Genomic DNA, 25,285 nt, shown 5'->3' on the forward strand with positions numbered 1-25,285 from the left:
GATTAATGAAGTCAGGGCCGATGTCTCCAGGAATCCGTTGGCTTTTCTTGCACAGTCCTGAGGAGGCTGCTGCAGATCCAGCCATTTCATCTACATTCAAAGTGAGCAGAAGGAGTAGGAAAGGAGAAGTGTCCCATGAACTGCACCTGCTCCTTTTTATTAGGACATCAAAAGGGGGCCCAGATGCCCTTCCTCCCCTCAAATCTGCCTTCACTGACATCCGGCTCGTTGCTATTCCCCGTCACAGGAGAGCCTGGGAAAGTGGATGTGTGGATTTTCAGTACGTTTTGTGGGAGGTGTCCAGGGAGAAGTGGGTGGGCGAGGTCTTGACTAGCTGACAACAGCACGTGCCAGGCCCTCACAGGGCTTCTTCAGCCGGGCCTGCGCCGGTGGTTGTGTGTCATCACCGCTCCACCCAATGGCACCTGGCATCTCGTGCCAGAATTGTTAAGAACAGCTGGTAACTTAGTGGGCAATGATTGACTCCAAAGTGGATAAATCACCAGGCTGCGGAATTGTTTCCCTTTAAGTATACCGGCCAGCGCTGCTTAGACTGTGGTGCTGTGGCCACCCCCGCCGGCAGAGAGCCCCCGTCAGTGAGTGCAGCCACGTTGAAGCTAGTGTTCAACCTGAGGAAGGTTGCTGTTTAGACCGGAAGCATGCCATGTTTATGAGCATACCCATGGTTCAGTACAGTGTGTAGAAGGCCAGGCGAGGTGACTCACACCTGTATTCTCAGCCCTTTGGGAGGTAAGGGTGGAAGGATCGCTTGAGGCTAGGAGTTCAAGATCAACCTGGACAATATAGCAAGACCCCATCTCTACAAAGAATAAAAGAATCAGCTGTTTGTGGTGGTGCTCACCTATAGGGAAAGGGGATCTCCTGAACCCAGGAATTTGAGGTCACAGTGAGCTACAACGATGTCACTGTACTACAGCCTCGGCAAGACCCTCTCTCCAGAAAAAAGGAAAAAAAGAAAAAATATTCAATATGTAGAAGAAAACATGGTAGTTAGGGCCAGGGAAGTTTCCAGTGTGATCTCTGCTTTCATTCACTCAGAATCTTCTCCCTGTGAGTGACAGTATTCTCCTGTAGGCCAGTGTCCACTGGTGATATGAGGGCAGAACTGAAGGGAAAACGTGGAAAAAAAATTATGTAGGTAATATTTTATGTGCATTATTAGTGCAAGATTTAACTTATGCAAATATTAATATTTATGGATGAGATGATTTCACATTTAAATATAAATTTGATCAATAATCACTTAAATGCAACATTTATGATGATATTAACAAAGGCTCCACCTGGGAGAATTCTTATAGGCTCTGAAGATGATCCACCTATTTATTAATCCAAACGTGCTCAGATTTGCTAATTCACATGCTGTCGAACTCAGGAATGCTGCCTTGCTCTGACAAAGGAAGAAGGGAATGGTATATAGTATCGGAATGCTGATTTATTAACTAGTTTTCACTAGGTGGTTTGTAGTTTCCATTTGTCATAGAAACTATGGGACTTTTGCTGTTTACTTTCAAAACAAAATGTATACATCCATTTTAGGTATGAATTGTATAATTCTGAAAGAATATATTTTAAAAATATTTCTTTAGCAGTTGCGGGATAACCTGTCCTCCTTAGAACATAATCTCTGACGTCATGCTGTGTGCATATTGCCTTCCATCCCTACCCCTGGTCTTAGCTCACCCTTTGCATGTGGCCTCTGAAAGGCCACCTGTCCTGTACAGGTGTGACAGCTGCAGTTGGAACTTGGCTGGGCCCTTACTGATCTCATTCTGCCCATTCTGCCTTCTTTCCCACACCGTTCCCTGCCCCTCCGCCTCAGCTTGATCTGAGTTTATTTTCTGGTTCTCTTAACTGAGGTATTCATCTCCCTTCCCTCATCAGCGCAGCAGCCCTGCTAAATTAGTGGAAGGGTGAATTTCCTTCAGTTTAAAAAATTACACCAGGCCTTGCATTTTTGTAGTTTGAATAGCGAAGCCCACCTCCTGTGGAGGAAGTTCATCTTCATTAGCCTTAGCCATTATTCAATCCATTATTAAATCCTCAGCTCTTCTCTCCACCTGAACTGTTTCTTTGTTCTGGAAGTATCCAAGTTTAGTCACCTGCTTTTTATCTGACATTAATTTCTACGTTGGGAGTGCACAATGTATTCACTTAGGGAGGTTTATGTTAAAAAATAATAAAACTACTGACTCTCTGGGAGTAGCCCCCAGGCATGTGCATGTCTCTTGCAAGTGCCAGCTGGTCCTAATGCACAGCCTGCTTCAGAGCTAAGGTGCCACGTGCTCTCATGGGGAAAGGACCTTGGTGAAGCTTTATTTTGCCTTTTCAGTTGGTAACGAAGAGTCAGAGATGTACTTGCATGGCACTTACAATGGACTATATGCTTTAAAATATTATGCATCTTTGCTTCCCTAACCAGAGCTAAGTTTATGCATGAAATTTGCATCTGTGTGCTATGGTGATGTTTTCATTAGATTCATTATACTGGTGAGAGATGATGAAAATTGTGTGCAGAATTGGCTGTAATCTATGTATTACTAAGTAGGAAAGATACATAGACTAAGAAGGGTCTATTTAAATATATGGCTGATAGAGTCATAAATATATTGGTTTTAATTTGAAGAATGATGTCATCAAACCACAGGTCGGTCTCCTGGGGAAGCCTGTCCACACAGGTAGCCTCTGTCTACTTGGGAGACTTCAGTTCCCACCAGGGCGTGGCCATCAGTCTTGAGAGCTCCAAAGTGTGATCCTGGAGTAATCCAAACTTTACCAGACTTGGCATGCTGACTTGCTTTAACAGAGGCACAAAAGAATACCAACTAATTAAACTCAGATTGGTAATTTATTAATTTATTGTGAGAAATATGACTATCAGGTAGATCAGGTAGTTGTATGAAACTACCTCTCCCAATCTCTCTGTAGCAAGAAGCCCCCTAATCTGCAGATCATCCATGAACATGGAAATGACACAGGTGGAGTGCTGGTTTACATGCTTACAGCGGTGTTTCTGGGCCTTTCTCCATCATCGCCCTCCTACGGAGCCTTTCTAGATATATTTTTTCTAACTGACCCCTCATGAAATTTTGATAGTACAGGTATATTGCATAGGTGATGTGTGTGTATGTGTGTGTGTGTGTATGTGTGTGTGTGTGTGTGTTTGCCTTCATCAAGAACCAATATTTGCCCCCGTGGGGGTGACATGGCCCCGCTGAGAATGTGTGGCTTAAGACCTCAAACTCTGAAAGCCCGAAGTATGTGTTTCTACTAGAGGATGCACCGGCCAAGTGGGCCAGGTGCTGAAATCACCTGACAAGGCGCTTTCTCTTGGTGACAGTACCCTTTTATTCAGAGCCAGGTCTTTTTCCATGTTTCCATAATTAAAATCTTTACCCACTCCCCTACCCCCTTTTTATGCACATATCCTTTTTTTTTTTATATAGATGTTTTAATTTACCCAACAGATCAGAGTAAAATCTGGCCAGCCCATGAGGGTTTCATTCCCTTTCAGGTAACAAAACATCTATCTGCATGGTTTTTAGCTTAACACCAATAGGATAATTTCAGGTCCAAATTCTTCATGTCTCTTCCAGGTACGGTATACATGGATTTACTGAGGGGACAGCATGTTTATGTCCACGTATAACCCTGATAGTTAGTGTTAATATCCTATGGAGTAACTACAAAGCTTTCTCATCAAATAGGAAAGGCAAAACATAGATTGAATTGATCCAGGTCCAAAAATCATATTTAAATATAAGTCCATGAGGGCAGGGATCTTTACCTTTTTTGTTTGTTTACTCAATAATATTTGTTGAATGAAAGAATAGATGTTTATTCACTGAAAGAATTCAGATGTCTCCAATTCTGATGCAGTGACTCCTATGGACATGAGGGATCATATTCATTCATTCACTGACTATTTACCAGTACCTGTCATCATAGACCCTGTGGGGATGGCCCAATGTGTTCGCAACAGGTGGGGGCCCTGCCCTCCTGGGATGTGGAGCAGACAGGAAAGGCAGACAGCGAGCAAACAGATAAATGTAAGAAGACTATTGCTTTCGACAAGTGAGACTTAGGGGATGACAGAGAGCATTGAACAGCAGGAAGGCACCCAGGGAGGGTGCTCAGGGAGCACCTGTCTCAGAAGCCAGGGATGAGAGAGAGATGACCCGCACAGAGATAGGGCTGGTGGGAACTGGCCAAGTTGGCAGCCCCCAAAGCAGGACGTGGTTCCTACAGTAGAGCCGGGGGGCAGGGCATGAATGGAATCGAACTTGCAGACAGAGGTGGGTCGTGTAGAGTCCAGCGTAGGATACGCCCCTGAGATATCCAAGTGGAGAGGCCAGATCCTCTGAGTCTACACCCAGAAGAAAGGTCTGGGTAGAGGTGCACATCTGGGCATCGGTGTTATTTACATGGTCTTGAAGAAGCCAGGTATACGGGCGACCCTGCAACGGAGAAATTGGGAGCATTGCAAGGGAAGGAGACCTAGATGCAGCCCTGGGGGATGCCAGTACCTGAGCTAAGCCAAGTGGAGTCAGCAACATGTGTAGACCCCAGGCGAGCGTGGTGCTGAGGTGGGACCGAGACAGGTTGGGGTTCTGGGCAGGAGAAAGCGACCAGCTGCCGCTGAGAACGCTGCGCAGGAGTGAGGTTGGAGGAGCATGGGAAGGAGTCGTGGGATTTGGGAAACTTGAAGGCAATGATGTCCTGGACAGGAGTGGTGTTGGGGGTGTCTTGGCTGCCACACAGTGTGAAGTGGGATCAGCAGAGTCAGGGGTCGGAGCAGTAGGAAGAGCCTAAGTGGACACGTCTTAGAGGCTGGTGCAAAGGGAAAATGAGGCAGGGCAAGGAGGCGGGTGCGTGTGATGGGGGCGGGTATTGCTGGGTTGGGAGTAGCAGGCTTCCCGTTGGGAATGATTCCCAGAGGGAGAGACGGAAGACATAGGAGTAAGGCGTTGGGAATGAACTATTGCGGTGGCTCAAATCCCTGTTGCCTGGTGGCAGCGGATAGTCAAGGTGATGGACCAGGTATCTGCTTTTCTTATGCGTTGAGGCAGAGTTTAGAAGTTTTTTTCTTGTAAGTTGTGAAATTTTGCTTTCAAATTTGATCTACATAAAGGAATTTTTAAATGCGTGATCTGAAGTCGAGCTGCTTCCTCCATTCCTCTGCTACTCCCAAGTGATTCTGATACCACGCACGGCTTTTTCTCATCAGCATCTTTCACTGCAGTGATTGCTATAGAAATCCTTGAGGTGTGAAAACTATTCCCTGGAGCAAGCACAGAATTTCAATTTTTCTGTAAGGAAAACAACACTCAGGGCCCCCTGACCACGGGGAGCTCTGAATTGCCTTCCTCTTTTCTCTTGTGTAAAGATGATTTCTGAGACCACTCTCCCTCCTTTAAAATTTTAAACTTTCCATAACCATTTTTGATGCTTCTGTTTAATTTCGTGTTCCAGCTAGCCTTGTGAAATCATAAAGAAAGATATTAAGAGTTTCTCAAATAGTTGAAATAAATGCGAGAAAGTAAGTAATACTCTGATCAGTTAAAGTCTGTTTTATTATGACACACACACACACACACACACACTTCTTTAGTTGTCATCTAGGATGACCACGCATTATTATGGTCCTTAAAAATTTAGTGCCTCTGGACTAATTCATCTGATGGCTTTACTCTTGATTGTATCTAATAGTATTACACTTGATTTTTTAGTGGGCGTGTTTATTATGTAATGTATCCACTGGAAAATGGAAGTGAATATTTTTAACTTTTTATACTCATTCTTCAAAATTCTAGTAGCCTTGGATGGATTTCTATTTTATTCCTGGCTTGCAGTATCTCTTCACGCCATCCGGAAGCTTGTTAATTCATCCCAGAAATACATTTAGACTTGGGAACACTGGAGCATACTTTTTTTTTTTTTGACCATGACAGTCCCAAATGAGGGTTGGGGGTTTATCTCTTATTTTTTTTTTATAAGTTGAAAATGTGTCCGTGAGGCCCACCCTGTGGAAAATATTGTCATGCTTCCCAAGAGAAGTCTGCCTAGTAAGCATAAGCATGTAATTTTTTTATAAAGCATAATGACTTTGTTGGGCAAGTGATTTAAAGCTCATTCAAGCATAACAATGAGATGGTTCTAGAAGTTGGACCTGGACCCAGATTAATGCAGCAAAAACTTTTTTTTTTTTTGTACTTTCCAATGCCCATGACACCTTGGCAGACTTAGAGTCATAAGGGGCCCGTAAGACATCTTATTCCAAAAAAGTGAATTTAATTGAAATGCGTTGTCAGCAATACAAAGAGCTCTGAATCAAACATTTCCTTCTTCCCCCAAATATAATAGTTCCATTTTTCAATTTTTATTCTTAGAAGTGTTTCTGAATTCCGCACAGTTGGATACCAGCAAGACAAAGAAGGTGCTAGATCCTATAAAAAGAAATCATTTCCCATTTAGAAGTCACTTAATTAGGTATTTAGAGCATCATGCAGTATAAATAGGAAACCACATGTTATTTCCTCAAGAAGGACCAGTCTTTATGCACTTCAGTGGAATGACAGAACAGTCAAATACGTGGCTTTGGGTCATTGTGCAATGCAGATGCACAGGTGTCTTTGGCTGGGTTCCTGGGAGGCAGACCTGAGGTGGAGATTGGCACGCAAGTGGTGAATTGGGGGTGCTATTGCACAAAGCCTGAGCCAGAGCGAGGGGGGCAGACAGGGAAGGGAAGAAGCCGAGCCAAGGGGCGTGGTGGTTCAGGTGGAGCCTAGTCTCACCTGACCCTGTAGGAGCACCGGAGTGCGAATTCCACACAGAGTTTGCTCTGACTTGAACGCTGGGCTGTTGTGCCCCTGGACCTGTCAGTCATCGACTGACTGCTGGCTGCTCTGGGAGGGAGGAGGGAAGATGGGGCGAAGGGTGAGAAGAGGAGAGGTAAAAAGGTAGCTCCTGTGCCCTGAGGGCATCTGCTGGATGAGGCTGCACACAGGCTGTGACGTGGACACGCTGGAGAAACCACGGGGATCTCAGGAAAGCAGGCGTGGCAGAGGCACAAATAGCTCCCCAGCAGAAACGCAGGCTGACGTGGTGCTGTCCTATCATCAGGGCCTCTAGTCGAGGTGAAGGTATCACCTAATGGGTCATGAAAGAAAGACATTCTTACACCAGCTGGTTGCTGCAATTCCATTCTGCCACTAGCCACCCAGGTAGGGCACACTCCACAAGTTAAGGGGTCAGGCGCCCACAAGGCTGCCTTACAGAGGCCACCTGCATGTCTGACCAACTGCCTAGAGACTCCAGGTACTCATGGCCCTTTCTGGAACATCAGTGTGTCCACCAGCCAGGAAGCTCCACTGAGCCTCGGTGTCCAAAGTTTTTCTTGGGGTTTCATCACATAGCGTGCACGTGCCCGACTGAATCATTGTCCTTGTGACTGAGCTCAGTGTCCAGAGGGTGGGTTCATATCCCATGACTACAAGCCTTGGCCCCCTAATCCTGTGGCTGCTCTTTCAGGTGACCAGCCCCCGCCCCAAGTCATCTCATCTCTTAACATAAGCTCAGGTGTGACCCAAGGGCTGGCGAGTAACAGAATCATTCCTGTTACTCAGGAAAGACCAAGGATTCAGTCTCCCTCCCTGAAACCAGAGACGAAGGCCAGTCATTGACTTTATTATACAGCAGAGGATCCCCTGCGGAGAGTCTGTTATACATGAAAGTTACCTACACAACGGTAGGTAACAGAGAAGGCACCTCGAGGAGGTACCCCAGAGACCGCTGGGAGGACAGGCTTTGAAGAATGAGCGGGTCTCAAATTTGACTGGTTTGAGCAGTAAATAGCACATCATGGATTTTACCTAGTATTATTTATATTCTCCAAAGCTAATTCTAGACTGGAGTGAAATGAGCCTCGTAAGTCTAAGAAGCGTCCACAGAGAGGGTGGGTCACAAGGAACAGAAAACGAAATTGTCCCGGTAAATTTGGGGAAGGGAGTTATATTGAAATATCTCAAATCCCATTGTGTTTAAAGTTAGGTCAGGCCTCCAGGGGCTAAAAACGTTCTCACTGTCCCCTCTGAGTGGCCCCTCTCTGCGTCCCTGCCTATCTGCTCTGCTCTTCCCTTTCCAACGACCAGCTGCTCGGGTCCCCTTCCAGTCTGTGCCAGTTCCGTCCCAGAATGCCCTGCAGGGGGGTCTCAACCTACAGCGTCCTCGTCCCTCAGCTTCCTGGTCAGCCCCTAAGACTCACACCCAAATTCCTGGACAGATCATCTGATCGGCTTAGGGGTGGGTCCTCCTTGGGCTTTGTTGGCTGTGGTTTTGCACAAGGTTAAGGCAGTGAACTTGGGCTGAAGGGTTCCTGTTTCCCACTCCAGGTTCCCCGTCACTCTTTTTGCCTCTCTCTCCTGGGGTGGATGCCAGCCATGAAGTGACATGTCACCAGCGCCTTCGTGCCCTGGCCTCGGGTCCCGTGAGGCAAGCGGGAGTCTTGGGCAGGAAACCTCGGGGCGGGAGGGGAGTGGGAGCAGGATTCAGTCCACAGCAGCCTCTGCAGGGACACAGGTGGCAGACACCCTGCTCCTGCCGGCCCTCGTGGGTGGCATCCAACTCTCCCCCGGTGACATCCTCCTGCCCTGGTCTTATCAGACCTGCCCGTGGCACCAACCCCTCCACTGCACGCCCGGAGTCCTTCTGCATTGCTTGCTGCTGCTTCCGATCCCTGCCAGTATCTTTTAAAATTGTTGCTTCGTGAGACTTGATCTCTTCTGTCCAGGCCACCTCCTTCAGGTGAGAGCTTGGCCGAGCTCCTGGGGCGCACTAGATGGCTGCTTCTCGTCTCAGAGAAAGACAGGTGGGCAAGGGAGGAAGAACGTACTACCGTTTGCAAAAGGGAATATGGATAGCAAGTCTGTCATCATTTTAATAACACCATTCACTTTATTCAATTAATTAATTATTTGCTTTATTGAAACTCTAGTTCCTTAGTCATGTGGTTTTCAAACCATATGCCGAGGCACCCCCATGACACTCCAGCATATCTTACATTTTCAAGGGAAATGCAGTGACACTCAGCATCTGGCAGACTTTGGGCGGACGGCTCGTAAGGCAGTTCGTAGTTTCAGCGTCAGATCTCACCGCATGCCTTTGTGGACGCTGCATCTTTGCAAGGCTGGCTTTTCAGTTGTTGCTGTGAGCAAAAACCAGCACCACGCAGAAATCGAGATGCAACAGGAGACGTAGGTGGCAGTGTGGAATTGGAAGCCAAGTGTTGCGAAGTTTTGCAATGCTCAAGGGGCACGTTGGCTACTGACAGCCCATTAGTAAGTCACTGTGGTTATTTGAGAATGAAATAAAAAATATATTTTATTTCACCCCATGCTGGCAGTGGTTATTATTTTGCAACAACCACGAAGTTGTTAGGGCATAATACTTAAGTTGTTTTGACCTTCCTACATAATAAACAAAGCTGCTAGGAATTTCCTTTGGTTTAGGAGCACTATAAAAAACGTTAATGAGACACTAAGGGCATTATGAACCAAGAAAACTTGGGAACCTCTGCTCTGCTCTAGTGGTTTTATTTTTGCAAGTAAGCTTTATAATAATGTTAGAGGAAGTATGCTCAATTTAGCACCGGTCTTCCTTCAATCATAAGCGTCTCAGTGTTCTCATAAAGAAAGCTAACTAATGAGGGTTCCTAATGGCAGAATGTTCCAGAGATCATCCTGAGAATCTGATGGCAGCAGTTAATGTCTCACCTCCCCAGCTCACTAGAAGCCTGCCTTACGTCACCTGCACTTGTTTGCCTTCTTGACTTTGACTGTTGGTTAGTTTTATTGCATTTATTCCAGTGATGATTTTTTTTTGGGGGGTGCACATGATTTAATTGAACTCCTCTGGAGTTTAGTTGGTAACAGGAAACTTTTTGTTCTCCTCTTTGGAAGTGGTTTCAGTTATACATCAAAGCACTTATGTATTAATTTTTTTTTTATTTCAGCATATAAGGTGGGCACCAATGTTTAAGTTACGCGTTATCGCCTTTGCTATGACTTTGCGCAGCCTATTTTGGCCAGCATGAAAAGGGCGTCCAATCATTCCAGTCCAAAGTAGGCCTTGTGACTCACAGAGCTCACTGTCTTTCTCCTTTATTTGGAGTCCATGACTGCTTCTCAGGATTCTGCAATCTGTCACTTCCCTATGGATGCACTTACTGTCATGCTTAAGTTCACAGGCCAGATTGGCCAAGCTCTGCCTGTTTCATTCCTACACCTCTGTGCACTCTCATCCTTGGGCTGTCACGTCACACTCCCTATGTACCGAATATTTCTTAGCCACAACCAGCAGGGCACACTGCACTTTGTTTTGCTTAATTCTAAATTTATCTTCTGTTGTATAGATTGTAAATTGGGTTAGAAGCGGGTCATAATCCCAGTTGCAAATGGGACAGCAATGCAAATGTACCCCATGGACCCGTAAAAGGCATTTACCCCTTCCTGTGTGCTGTGTTAGTGAAAGGGAAATACTTGCCGCACATGTTCACTATAAAATGGGGTATCATTTTCCCCTGAACTACCTGTACAAGTTGGAGACTCTGATAACTTTGGTCATATTTTTAAATGAATCTGAATACCTGTTGACTTTTAAATTTTTGAATGAGTGGGTGTGGACCAAATGCGTCACCATGTGGATGGGGTTTAAATGAAGCTGAACTTCATCGATTCAGATTAATTAGAGAGATGAGCTGCCTAAATTTATGAGAAATTTAAATTGCGTTAAAATTTATTTTCTGTTTTCTTTTTAATGTTGACAGTCACGTCCACTGAAATCACCAGAACTAGGCAAATTGTTATCCCAGTTGGTGTGGAACCTTAGGAGAACTGATTTCAGACTAGTAGAATTATTGTTGTAATTAGCATATACTTGCATGTTCCTGAGTTTTTTTAAAAACCATTGAGACACACTACTTACAATACTTAAAATGTGTCCTCCTGTTCCGACATTACTGTGGAAGAGAGGGTTTGGAAAGGCACAGAGAACAGCATTTAATAAGCCTCTTGGAAGACCCAGGACCAGCTGGTCCTTTGGGTTTTGAAATAAGCAGGTGGAACATCTTTGGAATAATTAACACCCATTCAGCTATCTGGACTCACAGAGACCAAGGAGATAATGACTTCTATCGGGCATCAGTGGAGATGTAAAGTTCAGTTCAACATTGATTTGTTGGCTGACAAAATATCAGATGTGATTATCTAAACAATGCCATGGCAGCCTTCGACTGGCCAGGGACTGGTGCTCACAGGAGAGCTTTGCAATCACAGGTGCTCTCGGAATTGGGCCCGGAGCTGCGCTGAAACAGAAGGAAGCAAAGGAAAAAAGGTCTGATAGCCTTGCTTTGCAGAAAAGGCCTGCAGAAGTCAACGATGGAAAGAGAATGCCTGGCCCCATTTTGGATGCAAGAGAAGCATAATACGAGTTATAGCGACGGCGCTTCCCTCCTTTTTAACTTATCATAAAGGCCTAAGAAATCCCCCGTGGAGAACTGTAAAGCTCAATGTGACTCTTTAAAGATATTTCCTCATAGAATTTCATTAGAGAGTTCCTTTTTCTTTTTCTGTTTTTATCTTTGTGACTTCCCTACACAGCTCATTTGTTTGGTCCTCTTTCTCCCCATGGGGAGAGGAGCCAAGGCCTGAAGCCAGGCTTGTTCTGTGCGCTGGGCCACAGGGAAGGGACAGGGAGGGTCCCCCCCCCCCCCCCGAACAGGACAGGGAACCATGCATCGCACATCTTCCTGGGCCAGGCTTGTGCTGTTTCCTTCCATGGCGCTCTGGACATTGCAAACTACGTTTTTCTCTTTTCTCTTGTTCTAAACCATGATTCAAGCCAGTCTTCTCCCCATCAATTTCAAGTTTGCACTCAATGAGTTGAGAAATTTGGCTTCTGTGTGGTTAATTCCGCTTTCCCTTCTCTGGAGGAAGCTGTGTTCTCGGTGACTTGATTTGTGTGTGTGTGTGGGGGGGGACTTTCTACCAAGATGCTGAGGATCTTAGAGGCTTACCCCTGCCAGCTGGCTTTGCATGGGCTGCCGGGGCACCTCTGGGAGGAGCAAAGAGCTCTGCAAGCTGCCGCCTTATGTAGTTACTGTACCAGACTTGAGTCCTGTCTATGTATGAGGTCCTTTAACCCTTCAGCCCAAATACAGCTGGAGAAATAACATGATGTCAGCTATTCAAAGAGACTTAATAACAACAGATGCAGCGTAAAAGAGAATAATGAAAATAAAATCCTGACCAACTGTACTATCTATCTTGTAATGGCAGCTTCCATCGAAACCCAGATTGCATCTGACTCCCAATTTTCAATTCCAGTTTTTTAGCCCAAATCCCCAACAATATCCATTGTTGGGGTTTTTGCTCTTTCAATTTCCTTGCTACCATTCCTTCTGACTCCACTTCTCTTCATCTGGAGGGCTTTCAAATTACAAGAAGGATCTAGCACATGACCTCAGGATCCTTCGTGGTATTGACCAAGCACGGTATTTCTGATCGTCACTAAGTGACTGGCAGAGAGCAGAAATCCTGAGGCCACGGTACACGTCCAATCTGATTCTTAGGGGGCTGCAAGAAATGCTGAGCAGGTGGGATTGGGATCCTCTGCCATGGCTTTGAGAGATCAGTTGAAGAAAATTCTACCGGATCATTTTCTCCCCTGAGCGAGAGCCATGTTTTGTGTAGGCCACTTCTGATGGTGTTGAGACGCAGAGAGCTTGCCGAGTCTCCGTTCCCAGCTGCATCATCAAGTTCTTGTCTTCCCTTTTATTCTCTTTTGACTTATAATTGGCGTTTCTGCAAATTGGTGTTTTGCTTTGTTTTAACCTGTTTCAAATGCCAAAATATCCTTTCTCCTGTGACACCGTGCGGTTGGTTCACAGAGAAAAACTGTCCGTAAGTGATGGCATTTCCCTCACCACCGGGACCCTGCCTCCCCACCGGAGTGCGTGGGTGCTGCCTGCTGTCCTCGGGGACCATTTGAGTTTGCCACCTCTAACATAAGATTAAGAGTTGGAATACTGAGCCCTTTAAAATGTGTAATATCTCAGAGTCTTGAGGGATCTAAAGCTCCACCTAACCCAGGTGATAATTTCTCAAATGTTCGAAGACAGTGACCTGACAACCTTGAAAGTTCTCTTCCCAGGTGAAATAATCCTCGTGTGGGTCACACTTTGGGTCACATGGTCTTGTTGGGAGAAGCTTGACCTTCTTCTTTTGTCTAAACATGCAAACGCCTGTGCTGAACCACTTACAGACACCCTGTGCTCATAGTCTCCAAGAGCAGCCATTTAAAGTAACTGTAAATGATGTGAACACATTATAGCATAAGATACAAATGCTGTATAGAGGAGAAAAATGCTAGTTTCTAAGTAACACATGTCTGTTTAGAAATTCCTCTGAAATACCTCCCCCAGCCCCTAGCAGAGGGTCATATTGAACTGCAGGAATCTGAGTTAAGGCATGTGAATGGGGCTGGTGGGGGAGACAGTCTTGAGAGCCCGGCTTGGCCTGGAGCCAGCCCTCAAATTGCTTAATTTTTTTGGACTTTTGTTTCCTGGCCTGTAAGATGAAATAATAAGACATGTCCATTCCCCTGGTTTTGTTGCCTTCTGTCCTCTTGCAAGGGGGAAAAGATATTAGGAACATTTGGAAGAGAAATGATGATCACTGTGCAAGAAACAAAAATCACAATTTCTCGATAGACCCTGGCCTTCCCACCAGCACAGGATTCTAATTTGCATCCTCTGAGATTCACCAGGAAGTGTTGACATATCACCCCACATTTACATCAAGCAAAGACAGGGAGTGGGGTGCGGCAGGGACAGCCGGCCTCTGTGGCGACATGCTGGCGTGGCTCCGTCGGCACAGATTCCAGATCATGCACCCTGCTCCGCTGCAAGCCCTGGTTTTAATCTTCAGGGCAAACCATGACTGGTGTTATTACCTTAAACCATTTATTTTCTTCTAAGACATCCCGTGGGACACCCAGTTTCCTCTCCTGTCTTCTGACAGATGTGAGAGGAGCTAAATGAAGCAACAAAAAGATAAAAGAAGACATCAAGACAGTATGATGTTATAAAACAAACTCAACATCATGAAAATAGGATTTTTTCCATCATATGTTCTGCTTTAGCAGTCTTCTAGAAAATAATATGTTTTGATACTACGATTGAAAAGAAAATTTTAACCCAATCACTTCCGTGCTGCCCTAGATTGCATACAAAGTCATTATATGAATGCACCACTTTGCAAGAAAAAAATGCTTTAGGACATCAATCAGGTTTGTAAATGTCATGATTAAAATGCCACGGTTAATTCTGTTAACCTTAGAGTACACCATTGCAGATTGAAATCAGGTATCAGGAGAAAATGAGTTATCATTTGATAAGTTTTCCATCAGAAAAGAAATTCCATATTTTATTTGGCATCAAGGCTCTTAGTTATTTAGTTATTAAATGTTTTCCTATGAATATGGGAATACAAATCAGTAAATTCAGTTTTTCCCATTATCTATAGCCAGGCAGGGTTCAAATTACATTTGTTTGAAGCGATGCAGTATCCAGAATAAATGACTCCGAGAAGGCTTTTCCTTAGGTTCCATGACAAGGCAAATGTGCCAATGTAACGTGGCAGTCAGAGCAAACTGGCTGGAAGGCAGGGTCTGAGGAGAGCACTGCCACATGCTGTTCAGAGAGCCGCCTCTTGCTCTGGTCGGACAAGCTTCTACTGTAGAATGTGGGAAACTTCTTAACGGACCAGGAACGTTGACCTGGCCAGCCACACCGGAGATGTGCTTGGGGCCCAGCGGACCTGACTTGGGTCTGCAGGGAGGGCTGTGGCCCGGAGGTGGCAGTTCTCCATGCAGGCTGCCCCAGTTATGGGAATAAAAGCCTATAGCAATAAAGAAAAGAATTCTGACACTCAGGGCGGACGGGTCTGTGGCGACAAGGCCCACCAGGCCAGGGGAATTTAGAAGGTAGAAGTGGGGAGTGGGATTCTAGGAGGAAAACAGGAAAGGACAGTACTTTCCATGCCAGAGGGTGGGGATGCACTTTGGGGTTTCTGGGTTGGTACTAAATTGTTCCATCCCTACTCCCTGCCACGGGAGCCCAGGGGACAGGTGACCGATGACTTTGCACGGTTCTGTTGCTTAGGCTTGGTTCTTAATTTGCAGAAAGTTACTTCCTAACGTGTTGATAGTTATGCTTTGAAGGCACTTCTGAGGAGGAAAATAAAAAGCTGTCATGAAACATCGCTAAGTTATTTTCATTATTATTTCGGCTACTCCTAATAAGGAAGGAGTTGGTATTTTCTCATTCTGAGTGGCATGGTTTGCATTAGCTTTTCTCATTTCCTGCATTCTTTGGTTCACTGTTCTTCAGAGCAAATCTGGCGATGACAAAGTCTGAAGCGTTTTTAGCAGAGCAGATGGTCATTTTGCAGGAGCAAAGTGTGGCAGGACTTAATTTTCGGCGAGCGGCTCAGGCTCAGCTGGAGGAGGGTCCCCTCAAGGAAGAAGGCGGGAAGGTCACCAGGACTTCCCACGTGCTTCAGGCCTGACCTTTGCAGAGGAGACTTGTGGAAGCCTGGCAGTGGGGAGGAAGAGAGCCCCATGCCACTGGCAAACGTGCAAAGTGGCACTGAGGACTGCCGCCTTGCTCCCAAACTCTGAGCTGCTGCACACACTTACACACACACATTGTGAGCGCACATGCCTTCCACACAGAGCACGTGTATGGCATGCATATCACATGCACACACAGTTCACCTTACTCAGACATACAGGCCACACACAAATCACACAGATACACATGCATGCCACATGCATATATCACACACAATTACATACATGCACGCACCCCATGTGACTATATCACTCAGAAATCACACATACATACATAACACACGCATATATCACACATACAGAAAAATACCCAGTAAATATTTTATTTATCAGTACTAAGGGAGGGGAGATAAAATACAGATGCATAAAAGGACTTACGAGGGGTTACCTGAGAGGACGTAGGTGAGCTATGGGAACTCTCCGGCCTCAAATCGCTGTGACATGAGTGGGTTACATGGGACAGTATTGAAGGCCCCTCTAGTCTGCGTAGTTCTTGCCCTCCCTTCTGTGGGGCCTCTGCATCTATTCAGAGAGGGAAGCTCATCACATTCTTATTTCAAACTCTGTCGTGTTTTGTCCCTCTATCCTGAAAATTCATTCTCCAGGATTTTAGAAGGCTAATAATCAACGTTGCTGTTTTCTCCCTGTGTTCAGAACCTGTTGAGAGATAGGGAAGGCACGGTCAGATGGAGAACAAAAGTCACCTTTATTACTGTCACAGCTGTTTGGAGAAAGTGGTCAGGGACAAATGATCTCGGCGACATTCCCTGGAGCTGACCCCGCTCCCCATCGACCTCCCACCCCCAAATGAAGGCCTTCCCCAGCACAGGGGCGAGTGGGCCCAGTCGGTCCGCTGCCTGGCTGAGAACACAGGACGTGAGCATGACCACACTCTTTAGGGAGGAAGACCCCTGCAGAGAGGGGAGAGGAGGGGCTGAGCTGCAGAGGGTCCGCGTCATTCTCCAGGACCCTCCAGGCAGATCAGTTCCTCCTGCTCTCCTGGGAGGGGTGACCCCACTGTGCAGGAGCAGGACAGCATGGTCTTCTGAGAAGTCCCGTCTCGGGGAACCTTGAAGGTTCAGGAATAAAATTCCCCTGACAGCTTGCAGTCACCGCTGCTCCTGCTCGCCATGTAGGGTGATTCGGTGTGGGAGACCGATCTGTGTCAGGGGATGCCCTTGCCTTGTCACTGAAGCCTGTCTTGGTGAGAAGGTGAGAATCAAGGCCACGTGGAAGTGGGAGGGGGGCATTTTAACCAGATCCCCCTCGGCACCCCCCCCACCGGGCTGACACACCTGTCAGTCTAGCCTCGAACTTACAGGAACTTGCTCTATGTGAATAGTGCCCTCTCTAATAAGAACACACACTGAAAAGATCATTGTCATGCACTGTTCATGAGACTAGAGATGGAACACTTCTGGAAAGCCATGTTGCAGTGTGTATCAAGGATTTAAAAACATTTATCATTTTTGACTCAGTGCATTTTCAATAGTCAAGTCCAAGGAAATGATCAAATATGAAGCCAAAGTTTAATACATGAGGTTGACCCCATAACATAATGCAAATGCACAATATGTCAATAAAAGAAGCACTGAACAATATGAACATAACTAAATGATGATACAGTCATAGAACTGAATATTATCATCTAAGCATTCAAAATCCTGTTTCTATAGAATTTATCTGATCTGAAAAAAAATTTAATTAAATGTAAAATCAAAGTGAAGCACAAAACTACGTTCAGAATGAACTCAGACCTTCTGGAACGAGATAGAGGTCTTGACAAAACGAAGTCAACCGATTTTGAGAACACAGAGAGAATTGGAGTGGGCAGACAAGGCCATATGGACAGCAAGAGTGTTCTTCCTGAGAAGGACAATTATGGATTATTTTTAGTTTTTCTTTATATATTTTCTGTTTTCCTCCCAAATTGTTGTGACATGAATTGTTTTCATCATCAAAGGAGTAATGAGTTACATATTTTGAAAGGCTGCCATACTTCTATATAAACAAAAGATAGCGAGGAGTTTCACTTATCAGCATGTACAGTTTTGGCGTGAGGGCAGTGTGTATCAGTCACCTGGTGACACGATGCCGCGTAACAACCATGAAAGCTCAGTGGCACACAGTGATACACCGGAGGTTGGCTAGGGTGTCTCTGCCCCATGTATCTCTCATCCTGGGACTGGTGGGCTGGGCAGGGCATGTTCTTTTCATGTACATGTGGAGGCACAAGAAAGTGAGATGAAAACCCTCCAGGCCTTTTCACCCTGCGCAGAGTCTGACACATGGTTATTTCTGTCCACATTGCATTAGCCAGAGCAAAGCAAATCACATGGCTGAGCCCAAAGTCAAGGGCGGGAGGACAAAGTTGCCTACCAAAGGGCACGAATGCAAGAAAAGGATACAACCCTTAATGGTGATTGATGTTTTCTGTTAAGCAAATCAGAATGTTAGTTTGGAATCAGAAGTAAAATTAACTTCCTGCAGTTAGCTCTTTGCAGACTGTGGCTAATGTACATTCTGTTTTTATTGTATTTGTGAGTTAGAAACACTCACCCCATTGAGCGGCTCTTTCTGTCCCTTTAGATCCTGGCCAACGTGATCATTTTCATCTGTGGGAACCTGGCGGGAGCCTACCACAAGCACCTCATGGAACTTGCTCTGCAGCAAACATATCAGGACACGTGCAACTGCATCAAGTCCCGGATCAAGCTGGAATTTGAAAAACGTCAGCAGGTAATGCATTTTGAAGTCTCATGTCCGCATTGTTTTTAGCATTATAAAAATGACGTTGCTGCTTTTAATATCAAGTATGGAATCCATTCATCTATGGCCTTGAGAAAATAAACCAGAGCAGCTGACTGCCTGTGCCCAGCCCGGGCTCTGCACTTGGGGAGCTATAAACAAAAGCGCAGGGATGGCATCTTCCCTGTGCAGCCTCCAGAGCCGGGACCCGGCTCACCCACAGGCAGGCAGCCACTTCTGCCATCCTCAACACATGGCTGGAAAAATTCCCATGATGGCAGTTCCTTAAGCACTTGCTTTTGGTTAGTGTTCGTGGCAAGAGTTTCCCCGGGGCTGAAATACTCGCCCCTCCCCCTTGCTGTGCCTCTGCAGAACTTTGTAGGGTGCTGCTGTCCACAGAGGAGGAAGTGACAGAGCCCTTCCCCAGAGTGGTGACTGGAGTCCGGAGGAAGGGTCTAGGAAGGAGCTGAGCTGGAGTGGTTGGCAGGGGCTCTCCCAGGGGGATTGCTGTCGGCGATGCGCAGAAATGCATATCAGGGAAATATATGGACTGCAAGGAAGCATTCCAGGACATGAGCAGTGGAGACCCACAGCAGAGGTGGGGGAACAAAGCCACCTGGCATCGGGGACGGTGGAAAGCAAGACACACAGGTGTGCTGTGCAAGGGAAACCAAAGAGAGGCCTGCATTCGACATGCTGCCCTTCAGGTGCTGGCCGATGCCCGTGCAGAGGGCTTGGTGTGTTTCTCACTGGGAACCGAGTCTGTAAAGGCAACGATTATTACATCGTGGCTGTCTGTGAACACAGTGCCCCCTTCTCTGTGACACCTGTGCTGCTCGCAGCGTTTGGCGCACCGTGGCTGTGTAATTACTGTTGGTTAAATTATATTGAATTAGTCCGTTCTATAAAATTTCATCAAAATGTATTGTGGTGGTAGCAGAAACCAAAAATATCCTTTAAATGCTGGCACTGGACTTTTGTTTGTGTATGGATGGATGAAGAGTCATCAGATTTCCTTTTCACAAGCAGAGGTATGAGTTCATTCACTCAACAAATATTTATCGAGCACCAGTTTTGTGTCAGGCGTGGTTCTAGGCACTGTGGTATCACTGTAAATGTTCTTTGTCACTGGTAATAGTGGAAAATCTCATAATTTGTCTTACTAAATGCATTTTGTCTTACCACCTACCTAGCTAGCAAAGGAATTCGGTAACTGAGGCTTAATTCTTTGGTCTATGTGTATATCAAATTCTGGGTTCAGCTTTAAGAGACACAGACAGGTTTTAGCTTGGGGCTGCTATCCAGTGATCATACACTTGTGCTCGGAATGTCTTACATCTGGGCCCTGAAAAGTTACAGTTTGCACAGCAGCACTTAGGGTTCACGTTGTTCCTGCTCTACCACGTGCCACGGAGCTCAGATGTCTTAGGAGAGAGGGTTTCCTTTCTCAAACAGGAGAGACTGGATCCGGTGGGTCCAGACAGGCATATTTAACTTTTTTTTTCCCCCACTACTTTCAGAATCTGCTTCAGAATAGCACAAGGCTGCAGAGAACTGAAAATCCAAGTGGATTATATAACCTAGTATTTATGGTAGCAATGTTGACACAAGCAGCGTGGCAGGTTCCTGGCCTCTCCCGCATTTCTCGTTTCTCTGAAGAGACCTGCACAGCCCGAAGCGTGTGGCGCCCCTCGCCACAGTGAGCTGAGGGCTCCACGTGGCCAGACAGGCCACGCCGACCTTCCGTGGCTCAGAACTAGACCCCTGTGTCATCTGAGGTGATAGAGACTCTCTATGGCTGTCATGAGAGACCTCAGACGGGCACACGATGACTAGTTTGAGAAAAATAAGCCAGGGGTCCTTTTAAAATAAGGAAAAAGGGGCACTTCAAAGAAGTAAGAATTGATATTGAAGATGTTTAATGGAATGCAATTTACCACCTCAAATGCACCCTGCCACAAAACTTGGAAGTCCACTTCCAGGGTCTGATGCCTGGAACGTAGCACTTTCCTTGTTAGGGCTTCAGAAAATATGTTTCTAGAGTGAGAATAAACGTTTGTACTTTTTTTCAGACCGCATGTAATTAAGTGGGAAAAAAATTATCTTGGTTTAAAAAGTCAACAAGATATAATCTGATAGGTGTAAGTAAACTAATAAAAATGGGCCAATGACAGTTTGTGTGGCCTTCACAGAGAGAGCAGTCGCTGACTCAGTGAGGGCGAGCAGGCCACACACAGTTAAGGTCTTGGACCCAATACGTCCCTTCCGTAAGTTGCATCTGTCACTTCCCTTGGATCCCACGTGTCATTTCCTCTGGGTCCCACAAGTCACTTCCCTTGGGTTTCACATGTCATTTACTGTGAGTCCTACATGTCTTTTCTCTCAGCTCACATGTCACTTTCCTTGGGTCCTACTCGCCCCTTCCTTTGCATCCCACGTGTCTCTATCTGTTCTCCCCAGGCCACAAACTGCCTTTGCTTCATCTGCAATCACCACGCAAACAGTGACGTCCTTTAAATTTCTTCACGCAGAAGGACGTGTGCTAAGCAGCCAGAAAATGATTTGTTCCAGTCTTTGTTTGGATAAATACCATCCAAATAATGTTAAATTTTGGCAGTTGCTTCAGAACAAGGTGATGCTCCCAGAAGTTGGGAGACCAGTGTCTTTAATAGTTCCTGGCCTTACTTCCTATCTCTGCTTCCTGTTTCCCCCAGTCCTTGTCGAGTGGCAGGTGAGCCCAGGAGGCTGCTCCTCTTCAACGTGGGAGGGGCTACAAACGGTTGATGCTTTTCAGAAGTGTCTGTGGATTCTGAACTCTGCAAAAATGCTGAACTCTGTACTTTCTTTTCTTCGAATTTTGTGATATTTTTCATAATAGAAATACGGTGAATTTTATAGATTAAAAAGCAGGTTTGAATAAAGTGGCTATTTGCACTATATGATTTTGAGGGAGGAAGGAATAAGGAATGTTGGTAGAGTGTTTCTCAGAGTTTAATTCTTGCCCTAAAAATGCCCTGATGGATGAACGATAAAAATCATGACTTTTTTCCAGGAAAGAAGAGAAATGCATTGCATTGGAATTGAGGCCACCTTTGAGGACCAAAGTATTCAGCTCTCTGAGTTTTGCCTTTTGTCTTAAGTTTCACATCCTGCAGTAAAAGTCGCAACCATTTCCTTTTCCTGAGCACCATGTAGTGTGACAGATGGCTCTCTGTCAGACCTGAGAAAACACACTCCTGCAAGTGTTTCTCTCTGGAGTATGTAATAGACTCTCAGGAATTGATGAGACCTGGATTCTGAGCGAAACAAGAGCCCTATCTCCTCACTGCCTAGGCAGCTGAAATAAATGTTGCTTCTGTAGGAGTAAAAACTCTTGTTCTCTTTTAGACAGAGAATAAACCCTCTTTAATTTGTATATTGTCATTGTTTTAAAGTAATTCAAAGAATTTTTACATGGTCTGCCTTAATCTGGAACCATTCCATGTATTGCACATGACAGAATGTGCATTCCAATAGAAAATACTTGTCAATCAAGGCACAGAGACCCCACGCTGTGCCTGGATTCTGTACCCCTATATGGGGGGGGGGGGTAATGAATCAGTAGGTTTCCTGGCCATCCTTGGGTGCAAAATTGTTTTCCTCTCTGCAAACAAGCAAGTGGTCTTGTGTGCCCATGGCTGGGTAGATAATGAATGCAGTCATCTTTATCCTAATATGCTAACACTGCAGACCCCAATCCTGCCATTGAATTCTCTTGAATCAGTGTCAAACAACAGAAATCAGCTGCCACCCTGGGCCCACATTTCAGATGACCATGCTGAGGCAGGGGCATGTTTGATGCTGGTCATGCCATCCTCCACCCCGAGGATATATTTGTGGTATGTCCACTTTTTTCTATGTCATTAAATAACTTACTGTGTTTCTCTTTGGTGCCTCTCCCTTGATGGAGAGGACATAGCTTATGTAGGTGTTGGTCACACCTTTTCCCCAGCCTTCATTAGTGAAAGATTGACGGCATGGAAGACAACATATTTTGCTTGAAAGTTGAAAAACTGAAATTGAGATTGTATGAAAGGGCTGTCTTCATAGTGTTTGCCATTTTAATCCAGCAGAATGAAGTCTAAGAAATGTTTTAATGGTTTGCACCACATTGTATTGTGTTGATGACTTAAATTCTCACAAAGCTCGGGTTTTATGCCTCACTGAGAAATGGCTGGGCAGGATGTTTCAGGATGCTACAGTTTTGTCATGACGCTTGTGGGTGTTTTTAAATGAGGACTGAAAATCAATTCCAGAAAAAAAATATATATCAGTAATCCTCAAATCAAGTCTACAATATTGTCTGATAAGGTCTTTAGTTAGAATCACTGCATATTTTCAAAGATTGCAATGAAGGCTGTGCTGTGAATGTCTATTCTGCCTCCTTTAAGAAGAAATCAACACTTCCAGATCCGACTTCAAGGAGAAGAGGAAGGAGACCGTCAGGAATCTCTGTCCAGTCTTGATGCCCAACGAAGAACATGAACGCAGGTGGTTGGAGGGGCTCACAGAAAACATATTAGCAACTATTTGTTCATTTCTTTTTAAAAGTTAGACATTTTGATCTAAAGGAAAAAAGTAAAATAGGGTTACAGCAATTACTCAAGCAGAGATTCTTTTAATGAATAAATCTGCTTACATCATAGAAAAGTCAAATGATAAAATAAAACTCTCCAGAAGTTTCCTCTGTATAAGAAACTTTAGCAGAAATTTTAGCAGGCGAGGAAGCAACTCACCTGTCTTGTTGAATAAACACCTGACAGGTACTTGCATTGCTCCATATTATCCCAAGCTAATCTTTTTTGATGATACCAGAGAAGCCCCCAAACCTGGAAATTGCAACCCAAGACAAGCACCTGGTTTTGATATTTCTGAGGCTGCTGGAATTTTCAGTATTTCCTCGAGACTGGTAACTTTTTATACTCTGCAGTGAGGTACTTTGGTGCTGGAAAGAAAGCATAATAGGCAAAGGATAATCTAGTGGAAAGATTCAGGAAAGTTCTACATCAATTCAATATGAGAAAAATAAGGCGAATAAAAAGGAATTTCAAAATCAGCCCTTCTGGTTTTATTAACCATTCTTCTGATATCTGTCACATACAGAAAGAAACATGTCCCTACTCCAAAATTAAAGTTAAAGTGTCAAGTCTTCTGGGATTGCCATCATATTTTTCTCTCTGCAAATGTAACTGCAGATGGGCCACTATTGAATGGGGTAGGGGGTAGCATTTGAACTCACCATCATGGGGCTGACTTCACAGTGTTGAAGTCATTGATCATGCATATGTAATGGCATGTTACCATGATCACAGTTGTGGGTACAGATACCTCCCACGGCCTTAGTGTTGTGCTTACGAATCGAGGTACCCACTTATATGGATACCAAATTGAAAATCAGGACTCATGAGTTTTGTTAATTGCATGTGCTATTCATTGGGGTGTTCCTTTTAGAGTTGTTCTCAAGATTTTAGGAAATATTGTTCTAGAACTTCTCTAGAAGATTCCTTTGGTATATTTACATATTATGGGCCATTAAATATATGTGTGCTACTGGATGTGAAAATTCCTTCCAAAGACTGATGTTGTCACAAATGTCAAAGCATATAAGACTGTATGACACTCTCAGAATGAAATACAAGGAAAATTTGAAATGATAGAATGCGCATAAACCCATTCATCCACTTTACAAATGAAATAGCATTTTACATATATTCTTCTGTTAAATACAGGATTATGCAGGATTTGGAAGGGCCCACTTCTCCTACCTATCAAATTCCATATTCACGGTTTTCTCTGTCTGTTATGTGCTGGGGACTGTCCCAGGCGTGGGGAATACAGAGGTACCTGAGACTCAAGGTCTCTGTTCTCTTTATGCTTAAATTCTAGTGGCAGGAAGGAGGCAGCCCATAACTCACCCAAACTCATGGTTTTCATGAGAAGATAACTTGACAGAGTGTGAGCAAGGATGTTGAGGGGCCCACTGGAGGAGCCAGGGAGGGCATCCCCTCTGGGGATGTGATATTTGAGTTGCACTGTGGATTGCAGAAGCTCACAGTCCTGCGAGCATCGGATGAGATGCAGTGTTCCCGCAAAGGGAACGGGAACTGCAAAGGTCTTGCGTCAGGAGCCAGCCTGCCCCGTCTGTAGCGGCCAGCGGGGCAGGCGGTGAGAGGGGAGAGCTGGAGGGGGAGGCAGGAGCCCAAGACACAGGCTGGACCTCGCAGGCTGCATCAAGGACTTGGGGTTTTATTGTATATTGAGTGGGAGGTCATTGACGCATTTTGAGGAAGGTAATGGCAGTGACGTGAACTGATTACAGTCCTAAAGGATTTTCTGGCTGCTCGTAGAGGACAGGTTGGAGCGGGAGGCAGAGCCAGCAGCTGACCCCTTAGGAGCCGTGGTGGCGTGGCCGTGGTGCAGACTAGAGGTGACAGCCGCTGGGGTGAGAATGGACAGATTCAGGATGCCTCTTGGAATTGGACGAGTGGGGATTACTTCCGGATTAGATGTCGAGTGAGAGAAAAATAAAATAACCAGGAGAGTTTTCTGGGCCTTGAGCTTGAGCGACTAGGTGTTGGTTGATGTGCCAAGCCTCAGATTTCAAGGTCTGTGGTCACAGCATTGACTGGGAGGTGAGGGCAGAGTGGAAATCAAGAATAAAGTTTTGAACAGTTAACTTGAGATGACTGCTACATATCCAGGGGGAGATGCCAAGCTGGCAGTCGTAAATAAAATCTGGAGCTAAAGATGCACACTTGGAAGCCGTCAGCATATAGCTGGTATGTAAAGC

The 25,285-nt window shown here is 45.3% G+C and overlaps 1 protein-coding gene across 3 annotated transcripts in view; it reads left to right on the top strand.

The window, feature by feature from the left end:
• ADCY2 (adenylate cyclase 2) overlaps positions 1–25,285 on the top strand; it is a 389,287-nt gene that overhangs the window by 192,185 nt on the left and 171,817 nt on the right. For all 3 annotated transcript variants that reach the window (XM_076007928.1, XM_012744227.2, XM_076007929.1), the window contains exon 4: positions 18,298–18,447. In XM_076007928.1, coding sequence (XP_075864043.1) covers positions 18,298–18,447 — 150 coding nt within the window. The remainder of the gene's footprint in view (positions 1–18,297; positions 18,448–25,285) is intronic.

Source organism: Microcebus murinus, chromosome 11 (assembly GCF_040939455.1).
Source record: "Microcebus murinus isolate Inina chromosome 11, M.murinus_Inina_mat1.0, whole genome shotgun sequence".
Lineage (NCBI taxonomy): Eukaryota > Metazoa > Chordata > Mammalia > Primates > Cheirogaleidae > Microcebus > Microcebus murinus.